This window comes from Cervus elaphus, chromosome 1, assembly GCF_910594005.1.
Source record: "Cervus elaphus chromosome 1, mCerEla1.1, whole genome shotgun sequence".
Lineage (NCBI taxonomy): Eukaryota > Metazoa > Chordata > Mammalia > Artiodactyla > Cervidae > Cervus > Cervus elaphus.
Genome location: NC_057815.1, coordinates 44,507,834 through 44,525,505, shown reverse-complemented (window position 1 = coordinate 44,525,505; position 17,672 = coordinate 44,507,834). Strand labels below are relative to the sequence as shown.

Sequence of the window (17,672 nt, the reverse complement as noted above, 5' to 3'; positions counted from 1 at the left end):
GTTTAATGCTAATTTTCGTTTCTTCCCTTCAGTCATTACATTTTTGAAGGGTCTCCTTTTCTTACAGGTCAATGTTTGCCTCAAAAATGGTAACTATTTAAGTTTTTATTAACCCAAGAAAGACCACAAGCATAGCTTCCTTGCCTCTCAACTGCTTCATCGAAAGTCACAGTGCACTCAAAAGCCAAATATACTTGACTTTTGAATCATCCCTTGTCTCAAATATCTATCACTTTCATGACCTTTTGGATTTCTGAGATATGAGCTATAAACCCCAGACTTCACCTCATAAGTCTCCAAACAACTTGACCTTACACGTTTACCATTCTCCCACTTACAAAATGAGGAAGCCAATCTCTTACCTACACTTTCCTCAAGATTGTTCAGTCAAAAAGAGTAGAATCTCTGAACTATCCAGAGCCCTGTATTAATGTATGTCATCTTCAGCATCAGCTGGGGAAGTAATAAACTTAATCCACCAATTTGAAACACTTTATCCATCCTGTTTCATTATTTGCATTCACATTCCCCCACAACAAAAGACACAGAATAATCTAAACTTCTTACCAATTGGAGAAGGAAATGGCAAAACACTCCAGTATTCTTGCCTAGAGAATCCCGTGGACAGAGGAGCCTAGTGGGCTGCTGTCCATAGGGTTGCACAGAGTTGAACATGACTGAAGCGACTTAGCATGCATCGCGGAAGGAAATGGTAACCCACTCCAGTGTTCTTGCCTGGAGAATCCCAGGGACAGAGGACCCTGGTGGGCTGCCATCTACGGGGTCGCAGAGTCGGACACGACTGAAGCGACTTAGTAGTAGTAGCTTCTTACTAACAGTGGAATACTGTATATATCACTATACAAATTTATTTAGGAACAGAGAGATTCCTTTGAATCTCAACATTTTCTTGGATACGCAGTCTTAAAAAAAAAAAAAAGCAACCATTTCCACAGTGGCTTCATGTTACAGGTCTACACACTGGCCCACAAAGAAAGAGACTGGAGAAAGAATGTTCCTGCAAAAATCAACAATGATTCCCAGCCCACATGAGAACTCCTGTGGAAGCTAGCACAGTAGTTCACACTTTGGTATTTTTTTTTTCTTTCTTTTTTGTTAAAGAAGATAATATATTACAGAGACTTCTTCAGAATTCACACCTGAGTTAAACATTTTGCTGGAAAATTCCACATTAAGGAGAGATTAACATAATTCAAAAAAAGGAAAGGACTATATACAGGTATGTTGCCAGCATAATTGTTGTGTGTTTGCTTTCGTGTTCCTCCTTCTGCAACAGGAGACAGGGGAGAGAAGGAGAGAAGGAGAAACACAGGGAAGGAGGGGAGAGACAAGTGTTCCTGAACTCTGGGGCAGACAAAGCAGACAGAAGAGCACCTGTGGGCAGAGAAATGTGCCCAGGGGACTGAGGAAAGAGGAGGGAATTTGGAGAACACGATTATGAATGGATTTGGTTCTAGAAAAGGGGGCGGGGCTAAAGAGAAAGTGGGGTGAAATGAAAACTTTGCTGAACAGAAAAAAAATCAACGCTTTGGTGGAGACATCAGATTCAAATCTTTTCACAGATTCTAGAATCAGTTCTCGGACTGTGGCTAAGTTCAGAGTCAAAACCCGTTCTCTCCCCTCTGGTAGTTTGGCACCAGGTGAATGGCTGTGCCCAGAATGAACTGGAGACGAGCTGGAGAATAATAAAAAGTCCTTTTTCAAAGGCCACTGCAGCAGGGAAACTGTCTGAAATATTTAGAGAAGGGTGCAGGCGAAGAAGGTAAAAATGACCAATTCCTAGGAGGGATGTGCGTTTCAAGAGCGCTAGGAATCAGCACACAGTTTAATCACAGTTTGGATCTCTGGAGGCCCTTGCTCCGAAGAAGACAAGAGTTTGGGTTCATCCTCTTCCGTTCTCTCTCCTGAAAGTAATCTGTCCATACAGAGAAGGCATGACTCCCTTCCTTCTGGTGGGGAATACAGGGCCAGGTGTCAGAGGAGAAACTTTTTGGTCTCAGTGGAGGTAGGTGGGATGACTCCATCGATACCAAGATCTAGAAGGAAGGAAGGAAGGAACGAGTCAGTCAGACAGCTTCTAACCATGAGGAAAGACGGGAATGAGCAGTGAGCACTAGCAGGAACATATGGGGTTTTTTTCTAGGGGTGCTGAAAATGTTCTAGAATCAGATATGGCAACAATTGCACCATCCTGTGAATATACTAAAAAGCACTGACTTGTACACTTTAAATTGGTAATTTTTATGGAATGTGAATTATATCTCAGAATAATTTTTTTTAAATGTCCATTAATATGTTTTCCTCTCTTCTTTTCGGTGGGGGTGGTTGAGGAGCTCCAAGCTTTGGGGGTATGCAACAGTTGGCCCTTAAGAGCTGGCTGCCTTGCCAAACAGTTTGGGTTTGGACAAATGGGTTCATTTCTTCAAATAAGCTCAGGTCTTTAATTGCCTGACTTGCAAATCTCTTGTTTTGTTCTGAACTGGGGAAGAAACCTCTTGAGGCATCCACTCTGGGAACACTTTTTAGAGGGGAATCTTTGAATCAAGGCTCTGGAGGCTGCTTCTGTCATTGCATCCCGAGTGGGAGCACAAGGTTAGGATGGAGCACCGCTCCCCTCTCCCAGGGCGTCAGCTACACAGGGAAGCTCAGGCTCGGGGCTGAACGCCCCCATTGCAGCTGGAACTGGCGTGAAGGGGAGTTCTCCGAAGCCCAGTGAAGGACCTGGCCCTTTCTGACAGGAGTGTTTGGAAATTTCCACCCTCCCGGTGAGGATGGAAATTTTGGCTTTGTTGACATCAGCTGTTTGCCAGGACCGGCTGAGGCTTCTCTTTTAAATCCCACTCCCAAGGGATAGAGTCCAGTCTGGCTCACCACCCCGCCCTCTCCCCTCCTTCCCCGTGACAAGCCTTCTTCCCCAAGGTGTTGACCCCCAGACGCAGCTTCTCACGTGTCCCCTGGCCCTGGCAGAGGTGTCTTGGTGCGCTCTTTCCTCTGCCTTACCCTGAAGAGTTAAAACTGGAGGAGGAGTTCACGGCCGCTTTGGAGTTATTTTGAGATGCAGTGGGGCTGCTGGCCTGGAGTCCTGAGCCGGGAGAAGATGGCCTGCTGTTGTTCCCAGGGGAACAGGATGACGTTACTGAGCACGAGGAGAGGCAGAAACAAGGGGGAATTAATGAGGCGGGGTCCGGGGACCTCGTGACCTTCAGGCACGTATCCCCCAAGGGGTCTCACCCTCTCCCTAACTCCACCCCCCCCCACCCATCTGCCCACCTCCTATCGGTAGCATCAACGCCCTGCCCCAGAGGGGCCCTCGTCGTACACACTTCTCCTTGGCCCAGGAGAGTGGCATGGCTGGTTCCACAAGTACAAGACTTGCCAAACACAGGAAGGATGGATGCCAAAACCATCCCATTCCAAGGGCACACCCCGAGCTGAGTATATCCAGCCTGGGACCCAGGGGCAGAATGAGAAAGAGAACCAGAAGCTTCAGGAAGGAAGAGAGGAGGAGAGAAGGAAGAATGCTCGGAGAGGAAAAGAGAAGCTGAGAGCACAGGTCAAGATGGCCAGCCTCTCTGGGGTTCCCATCTCCACATGGTACGTGGTCTTCCAGAAGGAGCATGGGAGGAGTCCCAGCCATCCACTAAAGAGCTCTGTGGCCTGTGGCAACTTGATTCACTTCCCTGAAATCCCTTTGTGACCTCTGTAACACGGCAAATCTGGATAAAAGTGAACTCCTGTATTTGGGTTTCCCAAACAGCATTCCGTGGATAAGGTGACATAGATTTCATCCTCCAAGCTAAGATGCTTTGAAGGGTCGAAGGCAATAGTATTGATAATGACATCAACACAGGGGACCATCAGTTACTGGGACTGTCCTGGGCAAATCCAGACATATGGTCACCCTATCTAATTCTTTGAAATGCTTTGAAATACTTTTTGAAAAATAGAGTTCTATAGAAAATTGGTTTAGAAAACCTTGCCTTCTGTTCAGCTCATTTTTATGTTTAAGGCATTTGTATATAAAGTGGGCTGAGAAGTGCAGCAATTAAAACAAAAACACTGGTTCAAACTTTACCTACTCAGCATTCCCCAAACTTACTTGATCATGGAAGACTTTTCCTCCTAGAAAAAAATGTTAACATCTTCTGAAACACATTTTGGGAATGCTGAGGATAAGATGATTGGATGGCATCACCGGCTCGATGGACATGAGTTTGAGCAAGCTTTGGGAGTTGGTGATGGACAGGGGAGCCTGGTGTGCTGCAGTCCATGGGGTCTCAAAGAGTCAGACATGACTGAGCGACTGAACTGAACTGACTTAGGTCAGTATCTTGCAGTTCTGTTATCCCATTATCTAAAAGAATGCTGCTGCTGCTGCTGCTACTCAGTTGCTTCAGTTGTGTCCGACTCTGTGCGACCCCATAGACAGCAGCCCACCAGGCTCCCCCATCCCTGGGATTCTCCAGGCAAGAACACTGGAGTGGGTTGCCATTTCCTTCTCCAGTGCATGAAAGTGAAAAGTGAAAGTGAAGTTGCTTAGTCGTGTCCGACTCTTACTGACCCCATGGACTGCAGCCTACCAGGCTCCTCCATCCATGGGATTTTCCAGGCAAGAGTACTGGAGTGGGGTGCCATTGCCTTCTCCGTAAAAGAATGCTAGTAGACCTTAGTTTTAGAGCTCACCTGTTCCAGGCATGGTGCTGTGGACTGGAGGGACAGAGAGGGGGCCCAGAGATCCAGAGGGAGACACCTGAAAGGTGAGAGAAGCTTGTAAATGTTCTCTTCCGCTTCCGTCTCAATCTTCTGGAGCTTTTCCCAGGGTGCTAGGCCCTAGACTCCACAGAGACTAGGGCTCCACTTCCTGGATGGTTTCCTAATCCCAAACCGATGCCCCATGCTCTGTGTCACAGGAAAGGCTCTGGACCACATACACCACCCAGGTCCAGTTCTGCCCTGCTCCTGCCACTCGCTTCGGACCTCAGGCCTGGCCCTCCCCACAATGCGACCCCTGGCAAGGCTGCCTGGGCACTGCCAGACCAAAGAGGCCTTGCTCAGATGCTCTGGCGAGGAGAGGAGCTGCCTCCAGGATGCTGCTGTGGCCGACACTGCTGGAGGGCTGCTTTATTTCCAGTCCTTTCTTCCTTTTTAAAAGACCCCTGTGGGGACATCCCTGGGGGTCCAGTGGTTAAGAATCCACCTTCCAATGCAGGGGATGCAGGTTTGATCCCTGGTTAGAGAACTGAGATCCCATATGCCACGGGGCAGCTAAGCTCACATGCTGCACCTACTGAGCCCTCACACTGCCTCAAAGATCCCACATGATCAGTGAAGATCCTGCATGCTGTAACTAAGACCTAATGCAACCCAATAAATAAACATTAAAAAACAAATACTGGAAATGCTTATTTTGTATTTTTAAGACCCCTGTACTTGCTTGGGCAGGAGAGCTCAGCCCTAACCATCCTGTCACAGGCTTTGCATCTTGATGCATGAGTGGACCATCTACTCTCTGGAGGTCCCTGGAAGAGATGAACTGTGTGAGGTCTCTGAAGCTTTGCATCTCGCCCTAGAGACCTCACAGCATCATCAACTCTGGGCTGGGAAGGGACCTAAGATACTGTAGCTTAACCTTCCCAAACAGTCCGGGAATCCCTACCCTCAGTATTACTATCCTAAATAGACATGGGGGCCCGACAGACCTGGGAGTGAGGCCTGGCTCCACCGCTATCTGTGTAGCTGGGGCATGTTACTTAACCCCGCTGAAATTTGGTTTTCTCATGCGTAAAACAGCAGTAACACCTCCCTCATATTTTCTTTTAATTAAGGTTTAATGAGATAATGTCCATTAAGCTTCTAACTCAATGCCTGGCAAAGAGTACCCGGCTTGTTAAATGTTAGTTCCTTGCCTTCCTGCAGAAGTTGTCAACTCTTGTGTGTCTTGAGCTGCTGTTTACCTCTTCACTGGAGCTGAACTCAGCATACTTTTCCTCCCCCTTCATCTTCTCAAGCTGTCCTGGGACACTCGGATCAGCCTCCACCCAGGACCTTGCAGGAAGGTTCTGCTCAGGGAGCTGTGACTGGCCACCCCTGCCCTCCCCTCGTTTGGAACATCCCGTGCCGACAGGATGCAGCATGTACTCATTTCCTAATCAGTCAGCAATGGTTCTGCTGCTTTCATTGACCTGCCCTTTCACAAGGAGCCTCTTTAGTAGGCTGGGGGCCCACGAAGGGTGGAGACAGGTGTGGGGCAGCATGGTGAGAGATGCTATCAATAATCTCCCTCCCTTTTTTCCTCCGCCCCCCACTTGCTGACACACCCCAAGACATTTGTTGTTGTTTTTAAATAAATAAATATTTCGTCACTGCAACCAGCTTCTTCTCTTCTATCTGGAGACAGGCTGTACATGTGCAAGCAGAGGTAAGGCTCTTCCTTTAAGTTTTTTACATAAATAGTAGCATTCTGCCCACACTGCTCTGAGTAATTTTGCCTTTTTTGCTTTCTTCTTCTTTTTTTCCTGCTTAACAGTATATCCTGGATATACTGTATTTCACAGTATTTCACACAAGAAGTAGAAGAAACTATGTCCCAGTCCCAAGGACAGTGTTCCAGTGAGACCTGAGGAGAAGACCGGATTAGAGCATTTTCTCTACCCTTTTCCTTCAGGACACCACAAGTACTGTTGTTGATCAGTTGCTCAGTCGAGTCCGACTCTTTGCGACCCCATGGACTGTAGCACACCAGGCTCCTCTGTCCTTCACTATCTCCTAGAGTTTGCTCAAATTCATGTCCATTGAGTCAGTAATGCCATCCAACCATCTCATCTTCAGCTGCCTGCTTCTCCTCCTGCCTTCAACCTTTCCCAGCATCAGGGTCTTTTCCAATGAGTCTGCTCTTTGCATCAGGTGGTCAAATTATTGGAGCTTCAGCATCAGTCCTTCCAATGAATATTCAGGGTTGTTTTCCTTTAGCATTGGCCACAAGTATTAGTGTGACTATTTACTTAACATCTTTCTCCCTGACTAGGCTGGAGACTTCATAAGGGTAGTGTGATGCTTGTGTGGTCCCCTGCTGGATCTTCAGTGTCTGCTGCAGCATCCAGAACTTGGCGGGTGCTCAGTATCCAATGGACGATGAGAGCGCGTCATGCTCCTGTATGGCTCTTCCACGCTTCCCACTTCTTTTCTCCACATTGGTGTCCCCAGCTCGGATTGAACTGAGGTGATAGCTATCTCCCACCTATTCTAGACAAAGCCCCATCTTTAAAGATTCCGAATCTCTCATGGCATGGTTCGGTTTCCTTCACATGTCCTACAACACCCTGCAGGATCTAACCTGCCCGCTGCTCCAGCCTCCTCATTCACACACTGTCTCCCTCCCCACTGTGTTCCATTCCAACCTTCCGTGCTTCCTCTCTCTGCTCACCCCAGCCTCAGGGCCTTTGCACACACTGTTTCCTCTGCAGAGAATGTTCTTCCCAACACCCCCTCTGCCCTGCCATCCTGCTCCCCTTCCCCACCTCCAACTCAGACCTTTACCCAATTCAAGTCTACTCTTTCTTCTGCCATCAACTTGAACATCATTCCAAAGAGAAGCCCCCGATACCTGGACTAAGTTTGGTCCCTCAAATACCCACACGCCTTCTCTGGAGGCTTCATCACAAATTGCATTTTGTATAATGTCTGTTGTCCTTGCTAGACTCTAAGCAGAGATGACCAATAATGGTCCTGTGCACTGCCACATCTTAGTGCCAAATAGATGGTGTGTGCTCAATAAATATTTAAGAAATGAAGTGAACATCATATTGTCTCCAACTTCAAACTGTCAATGGCTCCTCATAGCTTCAAGGGTAATTTAGCATCCATGGCCCACCATGATCCAGCTCTCATCAACCTCTCTGTCTTAGGCCTAAACCCTTAGCTCCAGCCAGAACAAAAAGCTTGTGGTTCCCCAGATGCATCATGTTGTTTTAGAATTCGATGCCTCTCACAGACTACCCCTTCTACTGGCTATGCTGTTCTTTTTATGAACTCCCAACCTGTTCTCCAAACAAATTAGGGAGTCAGCCTCCTGTATCCCATCCTGATTTGGGGGTCTTTCATTGGTGTTCCCATGGCAATCCTTCAGGGCTCCTTACAGCTGCTTCACCCACTTCATTGCAATTTCTTGCCTTTTCTGGCTCCACCTTCTCATTTTCTCCCCTTGGTCCTCTTCCTTTGCCCAGCCCTCAAATGCTGGTGTTTCCCAGGGTTGGGATTTCGACTTTCTTTTTTGCTTCTTCTGTACAAATTACACAGGTAAGACCCTCCTGACCCAGAATTCCAACCACCACCTGTGTGCTTATGACTCCCCAGCTCACTTCTCTATCCTGGCTTTTCCTTCTGAACTCCAGACCCATTATTCCAAGTGCCCAGGGACTTTCCTACCTGGGTGACCCATAGGCCTTACTGTATATCATAATGATGTAAAGAACTAAAATTGGGACTTCCCTGGAGATCCGGTGGCTAAGACTCTGTCTTCCCGATGCAAGGGGCCCAGGGCTTGATCTCTGGTTAGGGAACTAGATTCCACATGCTGCAACTAAGACTCAGCACAGCCAGATGAAAAAAACAAAAGGAAATGAAATCATTTTTTCCTACTCCTAAGCCAGCTTCCCCCCTATGTATAATTGTTCCATCATCAGCACCAACTTCTACCCAGTCAGTCCAGCCTGAATGCAGAGAGGCATCCCAGAGTACTCTCTTCCCTTTATGGTTCTCCCTGCTCCCACCCAGTTTTCAAGTTATTAACCAAGACTTAATAAGTCTACCTTCTAATTATCTCCTGAAGCTCTCCCATCCCCCTCATTCTTAACCAGATGGCTTTGCTTCAGCCCTCATCATATCTTTACTGGATAACTGCAGTCGCATCTAACTCATCTCTGAAACCAAACCTGGTGCCTCTCAAGCACCCTCTATGACTGCAGTCAGAGTGATGGTTCTAAAAAGTGAATTTGATAATGCCAGTGCCCTGCTTCAAATCTGTCAACAATTCTCCAGGCCTTCACGTTCCTTAGCCCTGTCCACAATCCCTTCCATCTGGCCCCTGCTGATCTATGCAGTCTTATCTGTCAACAGTCCTCCACACGGAACCACCTGCTGCTCTCTGCATGCGCCCTCTTCACCCTGCTTCACACCACTGCACCTTTGTTCTCCTACTTTCTCCTCTGGGAACTCTACACCCTACGCACTTACTTGCCTCTTCACTCCTTCATGTCTTTTTAGACTCAGCTCAGGTATTAATTATCTCCTTGGGGAAGCCTTCCCTAACCACCACCTCCCAAGGCTTGGTTAGCTGCTACTCCTAAATTCTCTGAGAGAAACCATCGTGTTGTTTGTCATTTGTTTATTTGTCTGTCTCCTCTACTAGGCAGTGAGGTCCTCTGGGACAGGGGACAAATATTATTTATTTGTGTATTCCCAGCACTCGGTACAAAGAACAATACATAGTAGATGGTTGATCAATATTTGGTGAAAGAATAAACAATAGTATACCTTTATGAAATATGCCAGGACGAGGATGGATTTCAGCCACCCTTGAGTGCTAAAATCATGGGGACAACACCATTATCCCCACCTCCCTTCATCTTCAATCATCATCAATCCCAGGGATGGAGCAGATATTTTCTACCCTCCAGGCCTTCCAGTCTACCTGAACTTCAAATTATTCCCAGCCCTGACTTCTCCCCTTGCATTCTAGAGTCCTAGATATAACCATCTACTTGACACTTTCTCTTGGATGCCTAGGATATTAAGTCTACCTTAATAAAACCAGCTTTAAATTCTCTGCCCCCCCCCCCTCAAACCTGTTCCTCTAGTCTTTATGATCTCAAAAAATGGCAACACCTTCCAATCTGTTGCTCAGGTCAGAAACATTGAGGTCATCTTGGCCTCATTTTTCATACTCCCTGCCTGAGCTAACAGCACATATTGTTGGCCTCATGGTGGAAATCCATTTAGATCCAACCACATCTCCCCCCACCATGCCCTCCACCCGAGCCCAAACTTCCCCCCTCGAAGCCTGATTGCTGTAACTCTCCCAGGTGGTATCCTGCTTTCACACAGATTAACCTCCAAATGGCAGCCTGTGGCAGCTCTCTAGTGGTATCTTATTTCACTTAAGATGAAGGTCAGGGTCCTTTTGATGGCCTCTGAGACCTTTCCTTGGTGAATTCCTTCCTGTTACTTCCCTGTTACTCCTTTGACTTCATCTCCCACTCCTCACCTCCTTCCTTGCTCTGCCCTGGTGACATTGGCTTCCCTGTTGTTCCTCAAACATGCCAGGTCTTCTCATTTTCTGGTCCCGCTACCTGGAACAACTCTTTCCTCCAGATATTTATATTTCATTCCCTTTCAATACTTAGATTTCCGATAAAATCTCACTTTATCAGAGAGGTCTTCTCTCACCCCTCTACTGAAACATCAGCTCCTTACAATCACATTCTATCTCCTTATTCTTCTTTACTTTATATTATATATATTTGATATATAGTATCTCTTTGCTTATTTATTTACTCCATACTCCCCTACCCCCATCTTCCTTAGGATGGGGAAGATTCTTGGCCCTCCAGGCTTCATCCCCCCCAAGTGCTTGGCAGGCAGTTTGGCTCCTGGCCACTCACCAGCCGGGAACTGTACATGGATGATTTGATGGGTGTGGCCACAGGGCAATTGATTCGCTTCTCCTTTTGTCGTCGGTTGCAGAACCAGACCCTCACCACCTCCTTCTCCATGGACAACTGCTCTGCAATCATGGAGATCTCCTCAGAGCTGGGTTTGGGGTTCTACAGAAACCAAAGGGACAGGTCATCAGGAGGAGAAGGGAACAGGACCAAGAATCAAAGGTGGGGGAGAGATGTTCCAGGAAGCAGGATAGAACAATAGATGGAGCAAAAGCTTTAGAATCAGACCTGAGATGGAACAGTGGTTTTAGCCCTCACTCTGTGGCCTCAGGAAACTTTCCGAACCTCTCTGAGCCTCAGTCTTACCATCTGTGAAAGGAGAGTAATAATGACTACTGTATAGGAATATTGTGGAGACTGAAGGAGAAAATGTGTGTCAACCGCAGGGCCTGACACAGGGTGGAGGCTCTTCTCTCATTTCTTCTCCAGGATAAGTTCTGAATGAAGAAGCTGATGAGCTTGGTGGGGCAGGCTGAGTCCCCAGAACCCATGTTCTGCTCTTTCCTCATAATCTGAGGAAAACTTCTCTCAGCTGGTTTCTTCCTGCCTACCTCAGAATAGGAAACAATAGAGTTAAAACATGTGGACCCATCAAGACTATAGAGGAGATAAACATGTCTGTGTGTGTGTGTGTGTGTTAGTCGATAAGTTGTGTCTGACTCTTTGCGGCTCCATGGACTGTAGCCTGCCAGGCTCTTCTATCCATGGAATTTTCCAGGCAGGAGTACTGCAGAGGTTTACGATTTCCTTCTCCATGGGATCTTCCCAACCCAGGGACTGAACCTGCATCTCTAGGTCTCCTGCATTGGCAGGTGGCTTCTTTCCCACTGAGCCATCAGGGAAGCCCATACATTTGTATACACACTCAAATATATATATATATATATATCCATATATATATATATATATATATATCCATCATTCCTTTGTTTTGACCACTTCCACCCCCAACTCAATCTTTGATCTTAGCCCCCTTTCTCTCCTTTCTACAGCCTCCCTTACTCTTGCTACTCTGAGAAACTTCAGCAAAAGGAAAAGCCAACTTTCATGATCCTGCCAGCAGGATGCAGCCATCAACTCCTCAGTCACATGCATGGGGGAATCTGCTGGGGAGGCAGCAGACCTGGAGGCCTGTGGCCTGTAAGGCAGAACTAGGCCACGGAAACATCCTTGAGGGACCTGAGTGGTGTGGATGGAAACTCTGGAGGCCGGTCCCTAAGGGACCCTGATTAAAGGCTCTTTAGGCCCCACATGTTTATCCCTCATCTCTTCCCCAGCTCCCATGGGACACATAACTGGTATTATTAGCTTCCACATATTGACTCCAGAATACACTTTTGCTGCAAGTTCAAAACAATGTGTGTATGTAATATGATCACAAATATTTAAGTGTATGTGAAGTGAAAGTGTTAGTCGCTCAGTCATGTCCAATTCTTTACAACTCCCTGGACTATAGCCTGTCAGGCTCCTCTGTCCATGGAATTCTCCAGGCAACAATTCTGGAGTGGGTTGTCATCTCCTTTTCCAGGGGATCTTCCCGACCCAGGGATCGAACCCAGGTCTCCTGCACTGCAGGCAGATTCTTTACCATCTGAGCCACCAGGGAAGCAAGTGTGTGCAGAAGAAAGAAATAGAAGGACATACATAGATGACATTTGGTGGTGAATTTTTTTCCGACTTCCCTGCATTTTCCAAATTCTTTACAATGAGTATTTATTTGATGTATATTATTTGAAAAATACAAAGTAATACGAGGAAGGTAAAGAATATGTACACAAGGCTCTGCTTCCTTTATCTCAACTGGATACAGATACAATCCTCTCCACTAGGATTCTGGATCCCAGTCTAAATCTCTCCGCTCGAGGGATCATGGGTACCAAATAGAGGTCAGAGGCAGCAGGGTCAGTGGGGGAGGAAGTTTCTGGAACCCAGCCTGTCACTCAAACGCCTGGAGAAGGAGCAGGTCTCTGTTTTCTGACCCTTTCCCAGGGCAGGTGTTGGGGGGCTCAGGGCTGGTGCTGAAGGACCTGTGCGTGTGTGCTCACCCTCCTGTGCAAGTCAGCCCACTCGCCCCCACCACAAGGATCTGCTCACATCTTGAAATCTCTTCTCCAGAGTCAGACGGATGTTGGTCTCGATGCTGGTCCGCTTCTTCCTCTTCCTCCCGAACACCTCGCTGAGGGCAGGGTAAGAGTTGGGGGTGCTCATGGAGGGGTCCGATGGGGAGGACTCTGCGGAGCGGGAGAGGAGAGGAGGCTCAGAGAGGGGAAGGCAGCCGGTGCAGGCTCTGTCTCCCTGGACTTGAGGTCCCATGACCCTTCCCCAGCAGGTCCGCAGCGCCCCCCCCCCCCCGCCCCCACCGCTGCAGGGGAGCAGGAACAGCCCGAGAATCCTGCTTCTCCTCACTGCTCCGGGCAAAGGTCCTCCACGCCTCCCACCACGGTGCCTCCAGTGTTTGCGGTCATGGTTCAGGGACACCCAGACATCAGCGGCATGTGTGGGTGTGAATGGGTGAGGGCAGGGCTCCAAGTGGCACTCACGGGTCTGTCTTTTACAAGGAGGCCTGGATGTGAATCCTGAGGGAAATGGGAACTGGGGTCTTGAGCTAAAAGCAATGGCCCTTGGTGGCCGGATGCTGGTGTGAGGCCACTTCCTTTGCAGTGTGAGTGCTGCAGCTGAGGTGGTGTGAGGGGTCAACTGGGAGGGCCCTCAGAAGCATTCAGGTGCAGACAGGGAGTCACGCCAGAAGAGATCTGAAGGTCCTTTCCCAAAGATCCTAAGACTCTCTGGTCATCTCTCTCAGTTCAGCGCTCCAGTAAAACCTGCCCAAGGGTCTGCCTGGTGGGGATGCTTCCTTACCCCCTCCCTTGTTTCCATGTGGAGGGACTTCCAAGAGGGTCACACCCTTGGCTGCCCATCTCCCACTCTCCTCTTTCTCCATAGTGACCACTGGGAAGTGAAGTGTTAGTCACTTAGTCATGTCTGACTCCTTGTGACCCCATGGACTATATAGCCCGCCAGGCTCCTCTGTCCATGGGATTCTCCAGGCAAGAATACTGGCGTGGGTTGCCATTCCCTTCTCTAGGGGATCTTCATGACCCAGGGATCAAACCCGGGTCTCCTGCACTGCAGGCAGAATCTTGACCATCTGAGCCCCGAGGGAAACCCCATAGGAACCATTAAGCCACACTATCTACAGACTAGGGCCCAGCCCCCCCACTGGCTCTGCTCCTCCCTCTTCACTGAGATCAATGTTCTCACCCTGGGACGATTTTGTGCTACCCCCACCCTGCCCCGGGGACATCTGGCACTATCTCGTGACATTTTGGATGTTACAACAGGGGGTGGGCATCTAGTGTGTAGAGACCAAGGATGCTGCTAAATAGCCTATAATTCATGGGACAGCCTCCATGAAGAAGTATTATCTGTCCCAAGTTACTGCTAATGCATGGTTAAGAACCCTGTCCCATGCTGTTCCCTGACACCAAACTCTTCCGTTCATTATTCCAAATGTTTTGCCCTTGGCTTATACCCTGGGCCTCCTGGAATTGCCTCCATGGCCACCACACCTGACTGAATCCTCCTGCAAACCCCACTCCTGCTGAAACGCTTTCCCAACCAGTCTAGCTCTCAGTAACTTGCTGCCCTCTGAAAACCTACTCAAGAATTAGCCAGATAAAGATCTTTGGTTGTGCCTGTTCCCTCCTCCTCCCAGCCATGAGACCCTGGAGAACCCCATTCCCTATTCCCCTGCTCAACACACAGTAGTCTGGGTGTGTTGGCTCTGCAGACCCCACCTTTGCCTCTGGTGAGCAGTCCTATGGTAAGGCTAGGCAGGTCTGGAGTAGGGAATAAAATAGGGCAAGTCTTTGTGGCCACAGACCTAAAGCCATGTCCTCCATGGCTTTTTCCATAATGAAGCTGACATCTTCATCTCTATTAGCCTGCCTCCAGTATCTTATTTTTCTGTTGGCTCCAGACTCAGGAGGAGAGGAAAGGGCTCTGTGCGTAGACCACTGAAAGCCCCAGCATAGACCAGTCACCAGCCCCTTCCTGCAGACCTTCGAAGGCAGGGGTCCCCCACCTCTGGGATCTAATGCCTGATGATCTGAGGTGGAGCTGATATAATAATAATAGACATAAAGTGCACAATAAATGTAATGCACTTGAATCATCCCCAAACCACTCCCCAGCCCTGGGGTGTGGAAAAATTGTCTTCCATGAAAACCAGTCCCAGGAGCCTAAAAGGCTGGGGACCCCTGCTCTAAGGCACCATCCATCGTCATGTCCCCAAGGCTTACCTGCATCGTTCAGCCACTTCTCCAGCAGTGGCTTGAGCTTGCACATGTTCTTGAAGCTCAGATTGAGGGCCTCAAATCGTGAGATAGTCGTCTGGCTGAAGTCGTTACCATACAGCTTTCCCATGGCCAGACCCACATCTCCCTGCATGTGGGGGTGGAGAGGGAGGAACTTGATTGACAGGTCCCTTCTCCCCTTTGTCGACATCCCCCACCATCCTAGCTCCTGGCCACACCTTTTGAGCTCCCACCCATCACCCTGGCTCCCTTCCAGGTTTCTTCCTCTAACATGGAGACTTGGTTACTTCTCTCCTTACACTCTGAGTGGTCTGTGCCTTGCCCCTGGCCTGGCTCTCATTCCTCACCCCCTCCACCAGCAGGGTCCCCGGCTTCCCTACCAATGGCAACTGTGCCCCGTTGTTAGGGGACACAGGGGCACAATGGGTTTGCCCCAAACACCATGAGCTTGAGTTGCTCTTAAGACTACATTTAGGAAGTCCAGTCTCTACTCAGCCCAAGTTCTTCCACCTCCTCAGTCCCAAACCAAACCTGTGTGAAGCCCAGCTTAATGCGCCTCTGCTTGAAGGTCTTGGCAAACTTCTCCAGCTCCTCCAGGTCACTGGGCTCGTCAGCTCCTCCAGCACTGGGGAGATGCTTGGGCACCGGGAGATGCTGAGATGCTTCCAGATGGGGTTCTAAAGAAGATCCTGGTAGCCCAGGGCGCCCAGCTGCCTAAGAGGAGACACACACCAAGCTCACCCACAAATAGTCAACAGATGAAATGGCATTCTCTGAGCTTTTTGCACAAAAGGCCCACTTAGAGGCTAACAGGTTGGATTCCTATTATTTCAGTGTTGTGGAAGTGAAAATTGGAGTTTCTGTGAAGGGACTGGGCTTCCTGGGTGGCTCAGTGGTAAAGAATCCCAATGCAGGGGATGCAGGTTTGATCCCTGAGTCGGGAAGATCCCCTAGGGAAGGAAATGGCAACCCACGCCAGTATACTTGCCTGGGGAATCCCACGGACAGAGGAGCCTGGCGGGCTATAGTCCATGAGGTCGCTCAGACATGACTTAGCGACTAAACAACAACAACATGAAGGGACCAGCAGGAGTAGCTGGGGCAGAAACAGCAGGAGTGTGGGACAGGGCGGTGGCCTTTCTGGGTTTTAGTCTATGACTCATGGTTTGACTCTGAGCAGGTAACTTCCTCCTTTCAGTTTTCCACCGTAAAAGGAGCTAGCAGGGTTGTCTACAAAGATCCCCAAACAAATCTCAAAATGGGAAAAGGAAAAGGTTGTTTGCCTTGTCTCTTCCACAAAGCAAAGTGACTGAGGTGTTCAACAGGCATTAACTGAAGATAACAAAGGGCATCTGAGACTCATTATGTTAATGGAATTTCCATAAAATTCCAAACTCTCGTGACCGCCATTTTATTTTCTAAACCATCATTTTCTTTCATGAGAATATTTTGCTTTCTGCTTTTTTTTTTTTAAATCAAAGGTATTCCATTGCTATCCAAGTGCCCCTTGATCGCATTCATGGTTGTCAGGAGATATCCTTTCTTTAGTTTATTTTCATAGAACAGACTGTTATACCTGGAATCCAATTTATGCCTATTGGGGTCAGGAGTAAATCCAACTTGTCCACGAAAAGGGAATGGAACCCAGGCTTGGGGTCCTAAGGGGCTTGTGTCCAGGGCAGTGGCTGCTCCCCATGTGGATGACGTGGTCTAAGTCCACTCTTTTATTTCCTTCCCAGTTTACTCTTTTCCAAGACTGGGGTTAACTTTAGTCTTTTCTTCAGGCTTCCCATTCAGACAGGCAGCCTTGTGATGACCAGAGAAAAGTTAAGGACTCTTTTCCCCGAGGGAGGTTCTTTTAGAGCAGAATGATTTGAAACCACTAGGCTTTGAACCTCTTCAGTGGGGGACTGGGTGGCACAGACCAGACCCTCAGGACAAAGCCTATCTCCTGCATATCCAATCAGCTGCAGAATTGCTTTGAGTCAGCTTCCCCCATTACCCTGTCAGCCCGTCCTTTCTGCCCTTACTTGTTGCTGTTGTTCAGTTACTAAGTCATGTCTGACTCTTTGACCCCATGGACTGCAGCACATCAGGCTTCCCTGTCCTTCACTGTCTCTTGGAGTTTGCTCAAACTCATATCCATTGAGTCAGTGATGCTGTCTAACCATCTCATCCTCTACCCTTCCTGCTGCCACTGTAAGCAGGTCTCTTTACTGATGCCCCAGAATGATCTTAACAATCTTCCAAACAGTCTTTCTGTTTCTGGTCTCACCCAGCTCTTGTGTTATAGGTCACGTGAGTTGATCTTCAGAACCCTCTAAGATTTATTCCAGATCTAAGTCTGTGGTGATGAGATTCTGCTAGCAGTAAGGAAGAGGTCTGAGAGCTTAGGACACTGGTGTCCTTGTTTCTATTAGCCACTAGATGGCACCCTCGGCTCTTCCAGAAGTTCAGTACTCTGGCACTGTAAAGCCAGGGGCAATCCATGGGGATCTTAGCACAGAGTAAGGATTAGGATCTCTGCAGTCATTCCCAGCTCTTCTACACGTCAGATTCTGCAGAGCCATCTCATGCAGTGGTGCAGGGGTTAACTGCATGGGGCAGCTAAATGAGG

General features: G+C 48.4%; 1 protein-coding gene across 4 annotated transcripts in view; it reads right to left on the bottom strand.

The window, feature by feature from the left end:
• Positions 1–715: 715 nt before the first annotated feature.
• POU2F3 (POU class 2 homeobox 3) overlaps positions 716–17,672 on the bottom strand; it is a 90,497-nt gene continuing 73,540 nt past the window's right edge. For all 4 annotated transcript variants that reach the window (XM_043901125.1, XM_043901107.1, XM_043901133.1 and 1 more), the window contains 7 exons: positions 15,587–15,769; positions 15,041–15,182; positions 12,834–12,970; positions 10,680–10,841; positions 4,705–4,771; positions 3,022–3,157; positions 716–2,057 (listed from right to left, as the gene is read on the bottom strand). In XM_043901125.1, the coding sequence (XP_043757060.1) occupies positions 2,018–2,057; positions 3,022–3,157; positions 4,705–4,771; positions 10,680–10,841; positions 12,834–12,970; positions 15,041–15,182; positions 15,587–15,769 (867 nt within the window). In that variant the 3' untranslated portion in view covers positions 716–2,017. The remainder of the gene's footprint in view (positions 2,058–3,021; positions 3,158–4,704; positions 4,772–10,679; positions 10,842–12,833; positions 12,971–15,040; positions 15,183–15,586; positions 15,770–17,672) is intronic.